The sequence below is a fragment of the Martes martes genome (assembly GCF_963455335.1).
Source record: "Martes martes genome assembly, chromosome: 7".
Taxonomy (NCBI): domain Eukaryota; kingdom Metazoa; phylum Chordata; class Mammalia; order Carnivora; family Mustelidae; genus Martes; species Martes martes.
Genome location: NC_137894.1, coordinates 26480074 through 26495108, shown reverse-complemented (window position 1 = coordinate 26495108; position 15035 = coordinate 26480074). Strand labels below are relative to the sequence as shown.

The window sequence follows — 15035 nt, the reverse complement described above, 5'->3', positions numbered from 1 at the left end:
GGAGGAAAAAATAAAACAAGATGAAATCAGAGAGGGAGACAAACCATAAGAGACTCTTAATCATAGGAAATAAACTGAGAGTTGCTGCAGGGAAGGGGAATGGTGGTGAAGGGCTGGGGTAACCGGGACGGACATCAAGGAAGGCACAGGATATAATGAACACAGGGTATTATATAAGACTGATGAACCTCTACCTCTGAAACTGATAATACATTATATGTTAATTAATTGAATTTAAATAAAAAAAAACCTGTCTTTGAAAACATACTTAAATACTTTGATTAAATTGAAAAAAAATAGAAGAAATCATGTATATAATGTTAGGAACAAGGACAGTTCTTTGTGTAACTTATTTTTCAGGTACTGTGCTGTGTACTTTACTTTCATTTTCTCTTTTAACTTTGTCAGCCTTGTTGAGTGGAAAAGTAGTTTAAAATTTCATTTTACAGATGTGAACATAAGTACCCTGGAAATGTAGTGATTTGCTAAGGTGTCAAGATGAGTTAGTGGCAGGTTTGCTGACTCCAACCCTCTTCCTTTTCTTCTTCTTCTCCATAAAGCTCCATGTGAAAGCTTGCCTGAGGGAGCAGTGATAGTGAACGGGCAGAGGCAGTCCACATGTGGGTCAGAATTAGGTTTTAGGGTAAAGAGCAAACTCTTTTTTTTTTTTTTTAAGTTTTTATTTTAATTCCAGTTAGTTAACTTACAGTGTCATATTAGTTCCAGGTGTACAATGTCAAGCAACCTTGACATGACCCAAGCAGTATTTTTAGAACCTAGTAATTAATTAATTAATTAATTTTATTGCTTGTTATTTATTTATTTTATTAGTTTCAGAGGTAGAGTTCACTGTTCATCAGTTGCATATAATACCCACTGCTTTTTACATTAAGTGCCCTCCTTAATCCCCATCACCCAATTATCCCTTCCACCTATCTCTCCTCAACAGATGTTTCTCCAAAAAGACATACAGATGGTCGCCAGACACAGGAAAAACTCAGCATCACTCAGCATCAGTAAAATACAAATCAAAACCACAGTGAGATAACCATCTCACACCAGTCAGGATGGCTAAAATTAACAACTTAGGAAACAACAGTTACTGGTGAAGATGTGGAGGAAGGAGAGCCCTCTTACATTGTTGGTGGGAATGCAAACTGGTACAGCCACTCTGGAAAACAGTATGGTGGTTCCTCCAAAAGTTAAAAATAGAGGTACCCTACAACCCAGCAATTGCACTATTAGGTGTTTATCCAAAGGACACAAACATAGTGACTTGAAGGGGCACGTGCACCCCAGAGTTTACAGCAGCAGTGTCCACAATAGCCAGACTATAGAAAGAGCCCAGATGTTCATCAACAGATGAATAGATAAAGAAGATGTGGTGTGTATATATAAAAACCACACATATATATATACACATAACAGAATATTACTCAGCCATCAAAAGAATGTAATCTTGCCACTTGCAATAATGTGGGTGGAACTAGAGGGTATTATGCTAAGCAAAATAAGTCAGTCAAAGAGTGACAGGTACTATATGATTTCACTCACATGTGGAATTTAAGAAACAAATGAACATAGGGGAAGGGAAGGAAAAATAAGATGAAAATTGAGAGGGAGACAAATCATAACTGACATTGAACTCTAGAACCTATTAATTTAGTTAGCAAATGTTTATTCTTCACTTCCTGTTGGAGAGAGAGAAGGACTTTTGGGGGGGTTGTTGGAGGAAAAGTGTTGCTGGGGGTAGAGAGGCTACAGAGATATATAGATTGCGATCTATATAATAATTAAGATGCCTAAAATAACTAATGGCCATTTAATTTAAAATTGTTATGAAGCTACAAAAAGGCATAAATAATAATCTCATCATTTAGGAATTATTAATATATCCATATCCATTGTCAATAGTTTTGGTGTAAAGTTTCCTAGATTTTTAAAGATGCAAATGTTTACTAATGATACTGATTATGGTGCTATCATTAGTCTCAATGATATATCAGTTTGCATCTTTTTTACTCATGAGGTTGCCATGTCTTCTATGTTGAATATTTTATTATGTCCATTTGTTCTGTTGCTTTGGGGGAAGTCTGTCATATGGAAAGGGAATTCCTTCTTATTCCTGGTTTTTGTTTTTGTTTTTTAACAACCTATTATCGACAATTTAAGTTCTAGATATTTTTACTACTATAAATTATTAATTATATTCTTATAGATTATAAGTCATTGAATGTAAGAATGATAAATAGGAACAGGTTCTGGAAATGAAATTATGCTGGGTCAAAAGCATGCACTTTTTTTTTGTTTTTTAAGATTTATTTACTTATTTGACAGCACAAACAGGGTGAGGTGCAGGCAGAGGGAGAGAAAGAAGCAGGTTCCCCGCTGAGGAGGGAACCCAATGCAGGGCTTAATCCCAGGACCCTGGGATCATGACCTGAGCTGAAGGCAGACACTTAACCAATTGAGCCATCCAGGCACCCCAAGCATGCATATTTTTTACCTTTCTGATTCATGTTACCTTCTTATCCTTAAGGGTGGGTGGCCCAGTTCCAGTCCCACCAGTGAGATCAGGTCTTCATCCCCACACTCCTCAGAACTGGGACGGACTATTGGGGTTAAGACTGTTCTGGCTTTTGTCATTAGAAAACAAAGCCTGAATAACATGGAGGACATGGGGAGATGGAGAGGAAAAGTGAGTTGGGGGAAATTGAAGGGGGAGATGAACCACGAGAGACTGTGGACTCTGAGAAACAAATTGAGGGTTTTGGAGGGGAGGGTGTTGCGAGGTTGGGTGAGCCTGGTGGTGGGTATTACGGAGGGCACGTATTGCATGGAGCACTGGGTGTGGTGCATAAACAATGAATTCTGGAACACTGAAAAGAAATAAAATAAATAAATAAATAAATAAATAAGAAAACAAAGCCGAGAAAGAAAGAACTTTTTTGGCTTTTTCACAGTATATTTGGTCACTAGAGCAATGCTTGGTACAGTTTTCAGGAATATTGGTCGCATTCGACTGGCAAAGATACCTCTTATTTTTCTTTTTCACTTTTTTCTGTATTCACAGAGTTGTGCAACCATCATCACCAGTATCTAATTTCTGAACATTTTCATTACTCCAGAAATGAACTCTGTGCCTCTTAACAGTCACCCCCTATTCCCTACTCCTTCCAGCTATTGACAACTACTAATGTACTTTCTGTCTCTGAAAGATTTTCTGGCTCTGGACTTTGCGTATAAACCGATTTATACAATATGTGACCTTTTATATCTGGTTTCTTTTTCCTTAGCCTAGTTTTTTCAAAGTTTATTCATGTTGTACTTCATTTTCTGAAATTGCTAAATAATATTCTATTGTATATTTTTTGTTTATCCTTTCATATTGTTTATCCATTCATCAACTGATGGACATTCAGTTGTCTCTACTTTTTTTTTTTTTAAAGATTTTATTTATTTATTTGACAGAGATCACAAGTAGGCAGAGAGGTAGGCAGAGAGAGAGAGAGAGGAGGAAGCAGGCTCCCTGCTGAGCAGAGAGCCCACTGTAGGGCTCCATCCCAGGACCCTGGGATCATGACCCGAGCCGAAGGCAGAGGCTTTAACCCACTGAGCCACCCAGGCGCCCCCAGTTGTCTCTACTTTTAAGTTATTGTGAAAATGCTATTGTGAACATTTGTATATAGAATTTTGTGTGGACATATTTTTTTTCTTATAACTGTATGCCTAGGAATGGAGTTGTTGAGTTTTATGGTAACTCTGTGTTTAATGTTTCAAAGAATGGCCGTATTTTTTCTTAAGTGGCTGTGCCATTTTACATTCCCGGTAGGAATATTAGAGAGTTCTAGTTTTCCACATCCTTGTTAATGCTTGCTATTGTCCAACTTTTCTATTATAGCCATCCTAATGGTATAAATTTCTCTGATGACTAATGATGTGGAGCATCTTTTCATGTGCTTTGTAGCCATTTATATATCTTCTTTGAAGATATGTCTCTTCAAATCCTTTGCTTATTTTAAATTGGTTTTATTTATCTTTTAATTATTGAGTTGTAAGAATTTTTTGTATTCTGAACACATGTCTCATTTGGAATATATCCTCTCATTCTTGGGTTCTTGGTTCATGTTTGCAAAATAGGTAGACTGTGCATGTATGGGGCCGATTGTATTGGGTATTTTTGAGATCAGGAATAAAGATTTCAGGGACTTCTCAAAAGGAAGGTGGAGACCATCAGCAATGGCACCCTGGACATTGGATTTTTAGGACAAGTAGTGTGTTTAGAAACTGAGCACCTGAGTATTGGGATTTCAGAGAAGTGGGCATGGACCAGTGTCATCAGGTGGTTTGTGAGTTAGTGCACAGAGGCTGGGACATCTAGACTGTGGGATCAGGGCTCGGTCCAGGGTGCCTTCACACTTGCTACTAAGGTAACTGGTAACCAGTTCTGTTTTATGAATTACAGGATATAGAAGCCAAAAAAGAAGCACAGAAGGAAAAAGAAATTGATGAACAAGAAGCCAGTGCCTCAACATTTCACAGAAGTAGGACTCCATTGGATAAAGATCTTATTAATACAGGGATCTATGAATCTTCTGGAAAACAGTGTTTGCCTTTGGTTCAACTCATACAACAGCTTCTTAGGTAAATAGTATTAGATATATTTTAACAGGAGGATTATTGGTTTTCACAGTAAGATAGTGAGATCTAGCACTAGGGTCGCAAAAGTGTGTTTGGGTATTGAGGAAATACTCTTAAAGTTCCCTAGATAGGCTTTAGGGTAAAGAGCAGACTCTTTTTTTTTTTTTTTTAAATTTTAATTTTAACTCCAGTTAGTTAACTTACAATGTTATATATTAGTTCCAGGTGTACAATATACTAATTACAATATAGTAATTCAACTGTTTTGTAAACTACCGTGTGCTCATCACAAGTATACTCCTTAATTTCTGTCATTGTTTAACCAGTCCTCCCTGCCCACCCCCCTGCCTCTTTTCCTCTAGTAACCATCAGTTTGTTCTCTAATTAAAGGTCTGTTTCTTGGTTTGTCTGTTTCCCCGGCCTTCTGCTCATTTGTCTTCTTAAATTCCACATATGAGTCAGATCATATGGTATTTGTCTTTTTCTATCTGACTTATTTTTCTTTGCATTGTACTCTCTAGCTCCATTCATGTCATTGCAAAAGGCAAGATTTCTTTTTTTTATGGCTGAACCAATATTGCTTGTGTGTGTGTATATATATATCTTCTTTATCTATTCATCATTGATGGACACTTGAGCTGCTTCCATAATTTGGCTATTGTAAATAATGCTGCTATAAATATAGGGGGGGCCTATATCCCTTTGAATTAATGTTTTTATATTCTTTCGGTAAATATCCAGTGGTATGATTGCTGGATTATAAGGTAATTCTATTTTTAACTTTTTGAGAAACCTCTGCACTGTTTCAAGAGCAAACTTTTAACAGATGAGAGGAGAGGTTGGAGTGTGTGAGATAGAACTAGAGATTCTAAATATTTTCACAGAAGAGAAAATTGGAGTGTATGAGATAGAAAAAGATTCTTATTCTCATCAGTAAACAGTAGATGCAAATGAAAATCATTGTGGTAGAGTTATTTCTTTTAAAACTCATATCATTGCCTCATTGTGTATATCACAGATTTATGTGTATTACTTTCTAAGACAACTTTTAATTTAGAAGCTGAAATAAATAAAAGAATGGTGAACATTATTTCTGAAGGCTCTATCAGGAGTAGATAAGAATTAATTAGAGTCAGAATATAAACATAGAAACCTTAGGCTGAAGTGATCATACACTTTTTGGTGAAACTTGTCAACCAGTGTTTCAGTGTCATTCAAATCAAAAAAGATAAAAAAAAAATCAAGATGATTTCTGAAAGGCATTTGTTAGACAATGGAAAACTGTTGTCCCTCTATTTAACAAAGCTGTCTGTGTAAACTTGGCTCCTGGTTTGTTTCATTTTTTCCACATAGAGAAAGTAAAGCTCTGGAGCGTTGACTTAAGCAGCTAAGTCCAAGAGAGCAGGGAGCTCTTCGCGCATGTCTAGAAGAGTGGTAGGTGGTATGCTGCTGGTGTGGGGGCAGCCTGCTTTCTATATGGAAGCACCAGAATTTACTGGACACACTGAACTTTTAAGAGGAAGTTATAGAGCTAGTTCCTTACATAGGTTTTAGTAAAGTCTAATTTAAAAAAACTTTTTCTTTTTTTTTGTTTAATTATTGTTTACTGATAATATCTCATACATTAACTCAGTGTAGTTGGTGGTAGTGGAAAGAGCTTGGAATTTGTTCTTAGAAAATTTCAACTGCAACTGCTTGTATAAAACTGGCAAGTGAAACTCTCTTCTGTGTGGAGGAGTACTATCAGGAGTAGTGTTTACAGAGTTAATTAAGGAACAGATGAGAATGGTTGTTGAGTGCTGTGTAATTAAAAGGTAAAGTTCTATGCAGAAGTTTTAAAGCATAAAGCATGTATTTTGAGAAGAACTTTTTTTGAGTTCTTTTTTTTGAGTTCTTGAATGCTTCACCCTTGGCTGAGGAGGCTGTGTCTGGTCCCCTGGTGTCTCTGGCAGAGAGTGAGTGCAGGGTTCCCTGACTTCGGCCTATAGTAGGTTGCTCAGACTGTTCATCAGTGTGGAGACACCTGTCTGTTTTACCCACCTGTGCCTGTTGCTGTACAGTCTCGTGGTTACTTGCCACATTTGGCTGATTAGCACTTGAAATGTGTCCAATATAGGTGAGACATTGAACTTTTACTTGTTCTTAATTAAAATTCAATTATCTTAATTGAATTCTTAATTATTATTTATTTATTAAAACTCAAATTTAAAAACTTAGACCTGATTCACCTGTGTTAAAACTTCTTTAAGTATGTTTGGGTTAGCTGGGCCATATGAATTTAATTTTTCAAGTGTGCATTTATGAGTCTGAGTTCGGATCAAGTGTTTTCTTCTTTTTTTTTTTTTTAATTTTATTTATGTATGTGATAGATAGAGATCACAAATAGAGAGGCAGGCAGAGAGAGAGAGAAGAGAAAGCAGGCTCCCCGCTGAGCAGGGAGCCCGATGCAGGGCTCGATCCCAGGACTCTGGGATCATGACCCGAGCCGAAGGCAGAGGCTTTAACCCACTGAGCCACCCAGGTGCCCCCAGATCAGGTATTTTCAATGAAAATTTAGTTATATGAGTTGAGATGTGCTGAATAGGTAAAGTACACAATGGCTTTTGAAGACTTTAACTGAGAAACCTAATAAAAAATATTTCAATACTTTTTCTTGGGGTTTAGATTTTATGTTGAAGTAATATTTTCAGTATATTTGGATAAATACATTATTAATACTGGTTTTTGGTTTCTTTTTGTCTTTTTATCATTATTAAAGATTTATTAATCTTTATTAATGTGACTGGCAGAACTTTTTATTTATTAATTTATTATTTTTTATTTATTATTATTATTTTTTTAATTAGTCACCATGCCCAACGTGGAGCCCAACACGGGGCTTGAACTCATGACCCTGATATCAATACCTGAGCTGAGATCAAGAGTTGGATACTTTTTTTTTTTTTAAAGATTTTATTTATTTATTTGTCAGAGAGAGAGTACACACAAGTAGGCAGCGAGGCAGGCAGAGGCAGTGAGAGAAGCAGGCTCCCTGCTGAGCAAGGAGCCCGATGTGGGACTCGATCCCAGGACCCTGAGATCATGACCTGAGCCGAAGGCAGCGGCTTAACCAACTGAGCCACCCAGGCGTCCCAAGAGTTGGATACTTAACCGACCAAGCCACCAGGTGCCCCTGGCAGAACCTTTTAAATAACATATGTGGCTCCCTGGCATTATGTTACTGTTGGACAGTACTTTCTAGACCACTCTTATAGTTTGTCTTCTGAACCTTTGGCATGCAGGGAGGAATTGGCTTCCCAGCAGTTTTGTAATAAAGATGTACCTGCTTAAAAAACACAAAACAAAAACTGAGCATGGAAGTAAACAACATCTTAGAAAAGTTTTTGGAAAATAGGGAAAGGAAGATGCATCAACACCTTTCCTACTACAGAATGCCAATAATCCAGGCTCTCTTCTTTCATAAGTGTGGATATCGTGCCTCTCCCACTGTAGAGGGAGGCTTTGACATTTAATTTTCTTAGCTTAAGTGTGACTAAAGGTAGCTCAGTGTATTGACTTAGCTGATGCAGTGTTGAAAAATAGTCTAAAAGTGGAAGAGATTATAGTCATTTTGTGTACTTTATTCCTTGGAAAGCAGGTCGAAGAAATTGCCGCTTGCCAAGAATAAGCCATGAAACAGATTTCAGACTAACTCTTCAGTCTTAAGCTGGCAAGGAGCCACAGAAAAGCATTTATATTTGAAAATCAAGAGCTATGAAAATTTTTTTTGACTTGTGAACTCTGTCAGAATTACACATTATAATTATGGTTCTGAATTTTATTAAGAAAATAAGTTAAATTTTTTATATTTTATATGTCTTTTGCTCCTTCTTTGTATAGGATAAAACCCGGATTCTAGACCTGTTTTTTCTACTGTAGGATCTGACTTGAGCCACAAACCATCAGTTAAATAGGGCAAAAAAGGAAGAAATGTGAGTTCCAAAAGGTACATTTAGAACAGTAGTAAAATGTTCTGGTTCCATGAGCAGCTTGCAAAGGAATAAGAGCAGAGAATCAAGTCAAGACAAGAGAATGAAGGGGAGTGGACACAGCAGGTGATAGAATGCCAGAGATCCCAGATTCACCAGCTCAGTGGCAGTGCTTGGTGTCAGCTAGCTAGTCCTCACTTACCTGGCTGGGATGGGGTTGATGTGATGGAGCTACTTTGACACCAGCCCAGAAGGAGGATCTACTTTGGTTCTTTTCCTCCACTAACCAACTTCCTTCTGTTCTTCTTAGTACCAGGGATCAGGCCTGGTTCAACTGTTGCTGGGACTGTCTCTAGGTGGCAGAGTGTTACCTGGTGTTCTATGTCCCCTTTGATCTACATTCACACTCATACCAAACTTACCTTCCTCAAACACAAGTAAGATATATTCCCCTTTGGAAGTTTTAGCAGCTGAACATTGTGGAATCTAGTCTCAGCTGCCTGGCACTCTATCACCTGCAGTGTCCATTCCCCTTCCTTCTCTTGTTTCACATTTCTTCCTTTTTTACCCTATTAACTCATTGTTTGTGGTTCAAGTCAGATCCCACAGTTGGAAGTGGAGCCTTTGCTCCCTTCCTTGCTGCAGTATTCTGCAAGCATCTGTTATCCTGACCTGGACTGTTTGTACCCCCCTTAGTCTTTCTTCCTGTACTTTCAGAGTCCTGGATACTCCCTGCTTTGCACACCTAGATACTTACCTGAATAGGTCTCAAGGCAGATCTGTGAGGCAGATGCAGAAATGACGAGTGAATCTTGTCTTTACGAATAGTGTCATAGCTATATGTGAAATGCAGCTTTGGCCAAAAATGATAGTTTGTTTTTTTTCCCCTCAAAGGTTTGTACAAGAGTTTTCTATCATTTTGGACCATTCCACACAGCTCTTAGGAGCGCATTGTAAAGGAAAGGGTGTCATTATTTCTTTTGTAAATTCTATGCTTCTCTGCTCAGTTTTAACTGAGGTTGTATTTATTGCAGGCACGTGTGACACATATTTGGGGAAGGAAGCCAGCTGTAGGTCACCTGGATGTGTGACCTATATTTCTGATTTTAGTTTATGTTGTGATTTCTTAATACTTTTTTGAAAACAGACGTAACTTCTTTAATTTTGCAATCCTCTTTCCCCTCCATAGAAACATTGCTTCTCAGACAGTAGCCAGATTGAAAGATGTTGCCCGTCGGATTTCATCATGTCTGGACTTTGAGCAACATAGTCGTGAAAGAACTGCTTCATTGGATTTGTTGCTGCGCTTTCAGCGCCTACTTATCAGTAAACTTTATCCAGGAGAAAGTATTGGTCAGACCTCAGATATTTCTTGTAAGTTGATTAAAATGAAAATATCTTGTGTGTGTTTGGCTTTCTAATTTAGGCTTTTTGACATGCTTATTTTACATTCCCAGATGTGTAGTTCTTATACTGTTAAATCTTACACCAATTTAGGGGGACTTCATTTTGCATCCGCTTTTTTTTTTTTTTTTTATGAGTATTAGACTTAACAGTGTTTTTTTTCATTGTCTTAACATTTAAGTTCTTTGGGCATCAAAAATTGTATTCATTATGTTCATGTTAGTTTTATAGAAGATTTATCAGACTTACTGTAAGTATCTGTTATGGGGTGTTAGATACTGACATAATATGAGAACCAAGTAGCAACAATATTGGTATGTCACACTGGAAGGCCAGGTAGGTGTGATGCATGAAATGAATCATCATTAGAGGAGGACTGGGTCTCAGTTATAGCTGGCTTATATAAAGCTGCTGGACATGGGCCCAAATTTCCTGGGTGCTGTATGTTGCTCATCCTTGGAATTGCAATTACATCTGAGGGTGCCTATGAGGATTAAAATAGGATGATATGTAAGTGCTCAGCTCTGTGCATGACATAGAAGAGAGTACTTTCCATAAGCTTCAAAGGTAGTAGGTGGCTCTCCATAAGCTGGCTTTCTCTGTCAAGGATGGAAAGGTCTGCTGCTTTTGTTTGAAATAGTTTAACGACTGAGCCACCCAGGCACCCTTGTTTGAAATATTTTAGTTCCTGAAAGAGTTAGGCATTTGTAGATGATAGAAAATTTCAGGTTGAAATAGATAAACTTAGAGTCTGAAAGAGGTGCCCAACTCAAAGACATAAAGTCACAGGGACTGAAAAGCCACTAAGAGCCACGTAGGAAGAAAAGTTAAAGATTTTGTGAGATTGAAAAATGCCTAACTTTGTTCATTGGGAGTAGTTTGCAAGTGTTAAGATTTGAAATTTGATAACGTTTGTATGTATAGGATATAAGATCTTAAAAATCTATAAATTATGACTTCAGTATTTATACGCCCAAAGTTTCTAGGTATTGTGTAGTACAGTATATAAAAATTGACAACCAAATTCACTGTTTCTCAAACTATGTGATATAAAGAGAGCCAGGGATTAAGGTTTAATAGCTTCTGTTTGAGATAATTATTATAAGTAAAAGGTATATAGATGAGGGTGGAATATTGAATCAATGCAGTTTATTTACAAAGTAAATTTTAATGGTAAAAATGAAAAATTTTTAATCTTTCTTTGAGGTCCTGAGCTTATGGGTGTCGGTTCATTACTGAAGAAGTACACAGCCCTTTTGTGCACACACATTGGCGATATACTGCCTGTGGCAGCCAGCATTGCTTCCACCAGCTGGCGGCACTTTGCAGAGGTGGCCTGCATTGTGGAAGGGGACTTTACTGGTACCTTTTTTATATCCTCCCTTTAGACATATATTTATTTTCAGAGATTGATGAGACTTAAAGTTTATCCTTTCCTGATAAACCTGCATGCCTTTGCCCCATACATTTTCTAGTCCTGTTGACCTTTCTCCTTTTGTTTTTTCACTTGCTGACGATTCTGTTGTTAAGCAACCTGGTGCAGGAATTGTGTCAATATAAATGTAATCGGTGATTTAGGGTCATACCGCCATTATTAACATTTCAGTAATGAGGCCATTAGTAATTGTCTAATTTTATTTCAGCAGCATAGAAGTTAGTTGCTCCTTTCAGGACCTTAATAAATTCCTTTGTTGCTTAATATGTTTTCAAGTTTATTTTGTGACAGTAGAGCATTATTATTGACTGCTTTTTTTCTGATAGTAAGCTTAGTTTTCTGGAAACACTTAATTTTCTGAATAAAAGACTCTAGTTAATACTTCTTTTGAAACAGTGTTTTTGGAAAGCATTCTTGTAACTCAGAGGGTTTTGTTTGATACCTTTATCTGTTCTTTCAAGATGAAAGATAAAATAATCCTGTAGAAATACGCTAAAAGTCAAGCATTCCTTATTTTGTGATTTTTCAGAATTTAAACACAGAGTGAGCTTATGAAGTGATTTAATAGGATATATGCTTATATTTAAATCTTAATGCTTTTTTCCTTTCTTTTAAAATGTAGGTGTTCTCCTTCCAGAACTAGTAGTTTCTGTAGTGCTTCTGCTCAGTAAAAATGCTGGTCTCATGCAGGAGGCTGGAGCTGTCCCTCTGCTGGGTGGCCTCTTAGAACATCTGGATCGGTTCAACCACCTGGCACCGGGAAAGGAAAGGGATGACCATGAAGAATTAGCCTGGCCTGGCATCATGGGTATGGCATCTTAACTTACAGAACTTCTATTCAGGGGACACAGGGTGGCTCAGTAGTTAAGTGTCTGCCTTCAGCTCAGGTCATGATCCCAGGGTCCTGGGATCGAGTCTCACATCCGGCTCCTTGCTCAGCGGGTGCCTGTTTCTCCCTCTGCCTGCTGCTCCCCCTGCTTGTGTGCCCTCTCTCTCTCTCTCTCTCTTCCTAGCTCTCTGACAAAAAATAAATAAAATCTTAAAAAAAAAAAAAAGAACTTCTATTCAGAAAAGTTTTATCTTAATCTAACCTTTTCTTGCCTTTTTATTTAAAAGAATACTTCACAAAAAGAGACCCAATTATTTGCCATTTTCATTGATGGCAGTGTAAGTAGAAAATGAAGATAATCTAAATCAGAAGAGATTTAAGTTATATTTAAGAAATACTTTTCTCTTGGGTACCTGGATGGCTCAGTGGGTTAAACCTCTGCCTTCGGCTCAGGTCATGGTCTCAGGGTCCTGGGATCGAGCCCCGCATTGGGCTCTCTGCTCAGCGGGGAGCCTGCTCCCCGCCCCCTGCCCCATCTCTGCCTGCCTCTCTGTCTACTTGTGATCTCTCTCTCTGTCAAATAAATAAATAAAATCTTAAAAAAAAAAGAAATATTTTTCTCTTAATAAGGGTTGTTACTTTCAGAAATGAACTATTTTAGAAAGTTCTGGAAAGCCCTTTCCTGGGTGGTGTCTCCAGAAGTTACTGTTGAAATGATTAGATGTGGTCCGGCTTTGGAGGCAGACATCAATATGGGATGACTTTCTAAACTCATTTCTATCTGACATTTCTGAGTTATGGAATTCCCATAGTCAGCTGAGCACTTCCCTATAGGTATGGTCTATAATGCTTACCAAATTGGAATAGAACTTGTCTTCTCAAGGTATCTAGCTTTGACATTTTTGAATCTAAGTCTACATTACCATACTGTATATGGTTCTGACTTCCTGGACTCATAAAATTCAGTTGAAGTTGGGGTCCAACTTTGATTTTATAGGAAAGCTCAAGCAAGGTGGGCTTTTTCTTCTCCTATTGTAAACTGTCATCTTGTACCATAGGAGCTTCAGATAAAAAGTAACAAGTGTGGTGAAGAAAATAAGATTAGGATATTAAGCATAGTTTTTAATTTTTTATATCACCAATATTTTAAGCACCATTCTTCTACTTTTGTGAATTTAAATGTTACTTTTGTCTACCTTCTGTATGGTTGAGGGCATTTAATCCAATTAGCAGTTCAGACTCACTCATTTAAAAACCTTTTAGTAAATTGTGAAATGTAAGACACACTCAAAAGTACAGAAAATAGCTCTTGTGATTGATCACAGAGAAAATCATTTAACATCCATCCAGATGAAGAAATGAAATGTTGGCAGGACCATCTCCTGAAAGATTCCCCTCTCTGGTCTTGTGTAGTTGCTGCTCCTCTGCTTCTCTTGATCATTTTGTTGTACAGGGATGTACCCCTTAACAATTTAGTTGTTTAAGCATTCTCATATCTGTTTCTTGGTGGTTTGTAGGGTATACTTTAGTATGGAATGCCATAGGTTCCCATAGTGATTGTGCTGATTTTCATCTCCATTAAGTATGAGAGTTCTCACTGTTCCACCTCTGCGCCAAGAAGTCAGATGTCATTTTTTCCATAGGCGTTTTGTCCATAGGGTCATCATACCAGCACTTTTGGGTGAAAGGACTGTCCTTGGTCACTCTTTGGGAGTACCACTTTTGTCAGTTGAGTGTCTTTGCCTGTGTTTGTTTCTGATCTTGCAGCTTCCCCCTGTGCCTTCAGCACTTGCTAGCACCCTCTAGTGCATTGTTGAATGGAAATTATGATAGTGGGCTCTCTTGTCTTGATAGGAGCAGAAGAAAAGCTTTCCAAATTTCGCACATGAAATACGAAGTTTGTTAAGGGCTTTCTTTGTAGAAACCTTTAAATATTAAGGATGTTCTCTTTTATTCTGTTTTGTATAGAGGTTTTAATGGTGAATGGATACTAGATTTCATCAAATGCTTTTTTGCATCTCAGTGATCTGTAATTTTTCCTCTTTTTTTCTATTAACTTGTGAATTATTGATTTTTCAAAAGTTAAATCACCCTTCCATTTCTGGAATAAAACTACTTAGGTTACGTTGTATTGTTCATATTAGTATACATTGCTGGCCCTGGTTTATTTGTTTTTGTTTTTTTTTCTAACAGTTTGCATCTGTATTTGTGAATTGTAATTTTCTTTTCTTTTAATGCCCTGTATGTAGGTTGCTGATAATCACCCCTCCACTAACAAACAAGCTAACTTAGGAACATGGCAGTTTCCCATGCAATCTCTTTTAATTTCTGTTATGATCTGTCAGTTGAGAATGGTAGCTAATTGGGAAAAGCTGATGCATTCGGTAGTACAAAAGTATAAATGACATTCAAATTTTGATAAGGCAGGTTATGTTAATCTCTTAGAGTTAGTTAGAGAATGTTCTTTGCTCTTCTTTTTTTGAGAAGGGTATGTATAAGATTGGTGGAATTTGCCAGGTAGTCATCTTGATCTGTAGTGTTCTTTGTGAAAAATTTCTCTTGATTTGGGGGCAGTGAGGTAGAGTGGAAACCCAACTTTTTTTTTTTTTTTAAACTATGGTAGAATATACATAACATAAAGCTTATCGTTTTAACCATTTTTAAGTTTTCAGTTCTATGGCATTAGGTACATTCACATTATTGTGCAACCACCATCCAGCTTCAAAACGTTTTCATCTCCCCTTAACTGAAACTGTAC

The 15035-nt window shown here is 37.4% G+C and overlaps 1 protein-coding gene across 1 annotated transcript in view; it reads left to right on the top strand.

The window, feature by feature from the left end:
• Positions 1-15035, top strand: part of HERC2 (HECT and RLD domain containing E3 ubiquitin protein ligase 2) — a 248076-nt gene that overhangs the window by 110188 nt on the left and 122853 nt on the right. The window contains exons 20-23 of the mRNA XM_080809534.1: positions 4466-4644; positions 9799-9983; positions 11220-11375; positions 12071-12256. Of these exons, the coding sequence (XP_080665660.1) occupies positions 4466-4644; positions 9799-9983; positions 11220-11375; positions 12071-12256 (706 nt within the window). The remainder of the gene's footprint in view (positions 1-4465; positions 4645-9798; positions 9984-11219; positions 11376-12070; positions 12257-15035) is intronic.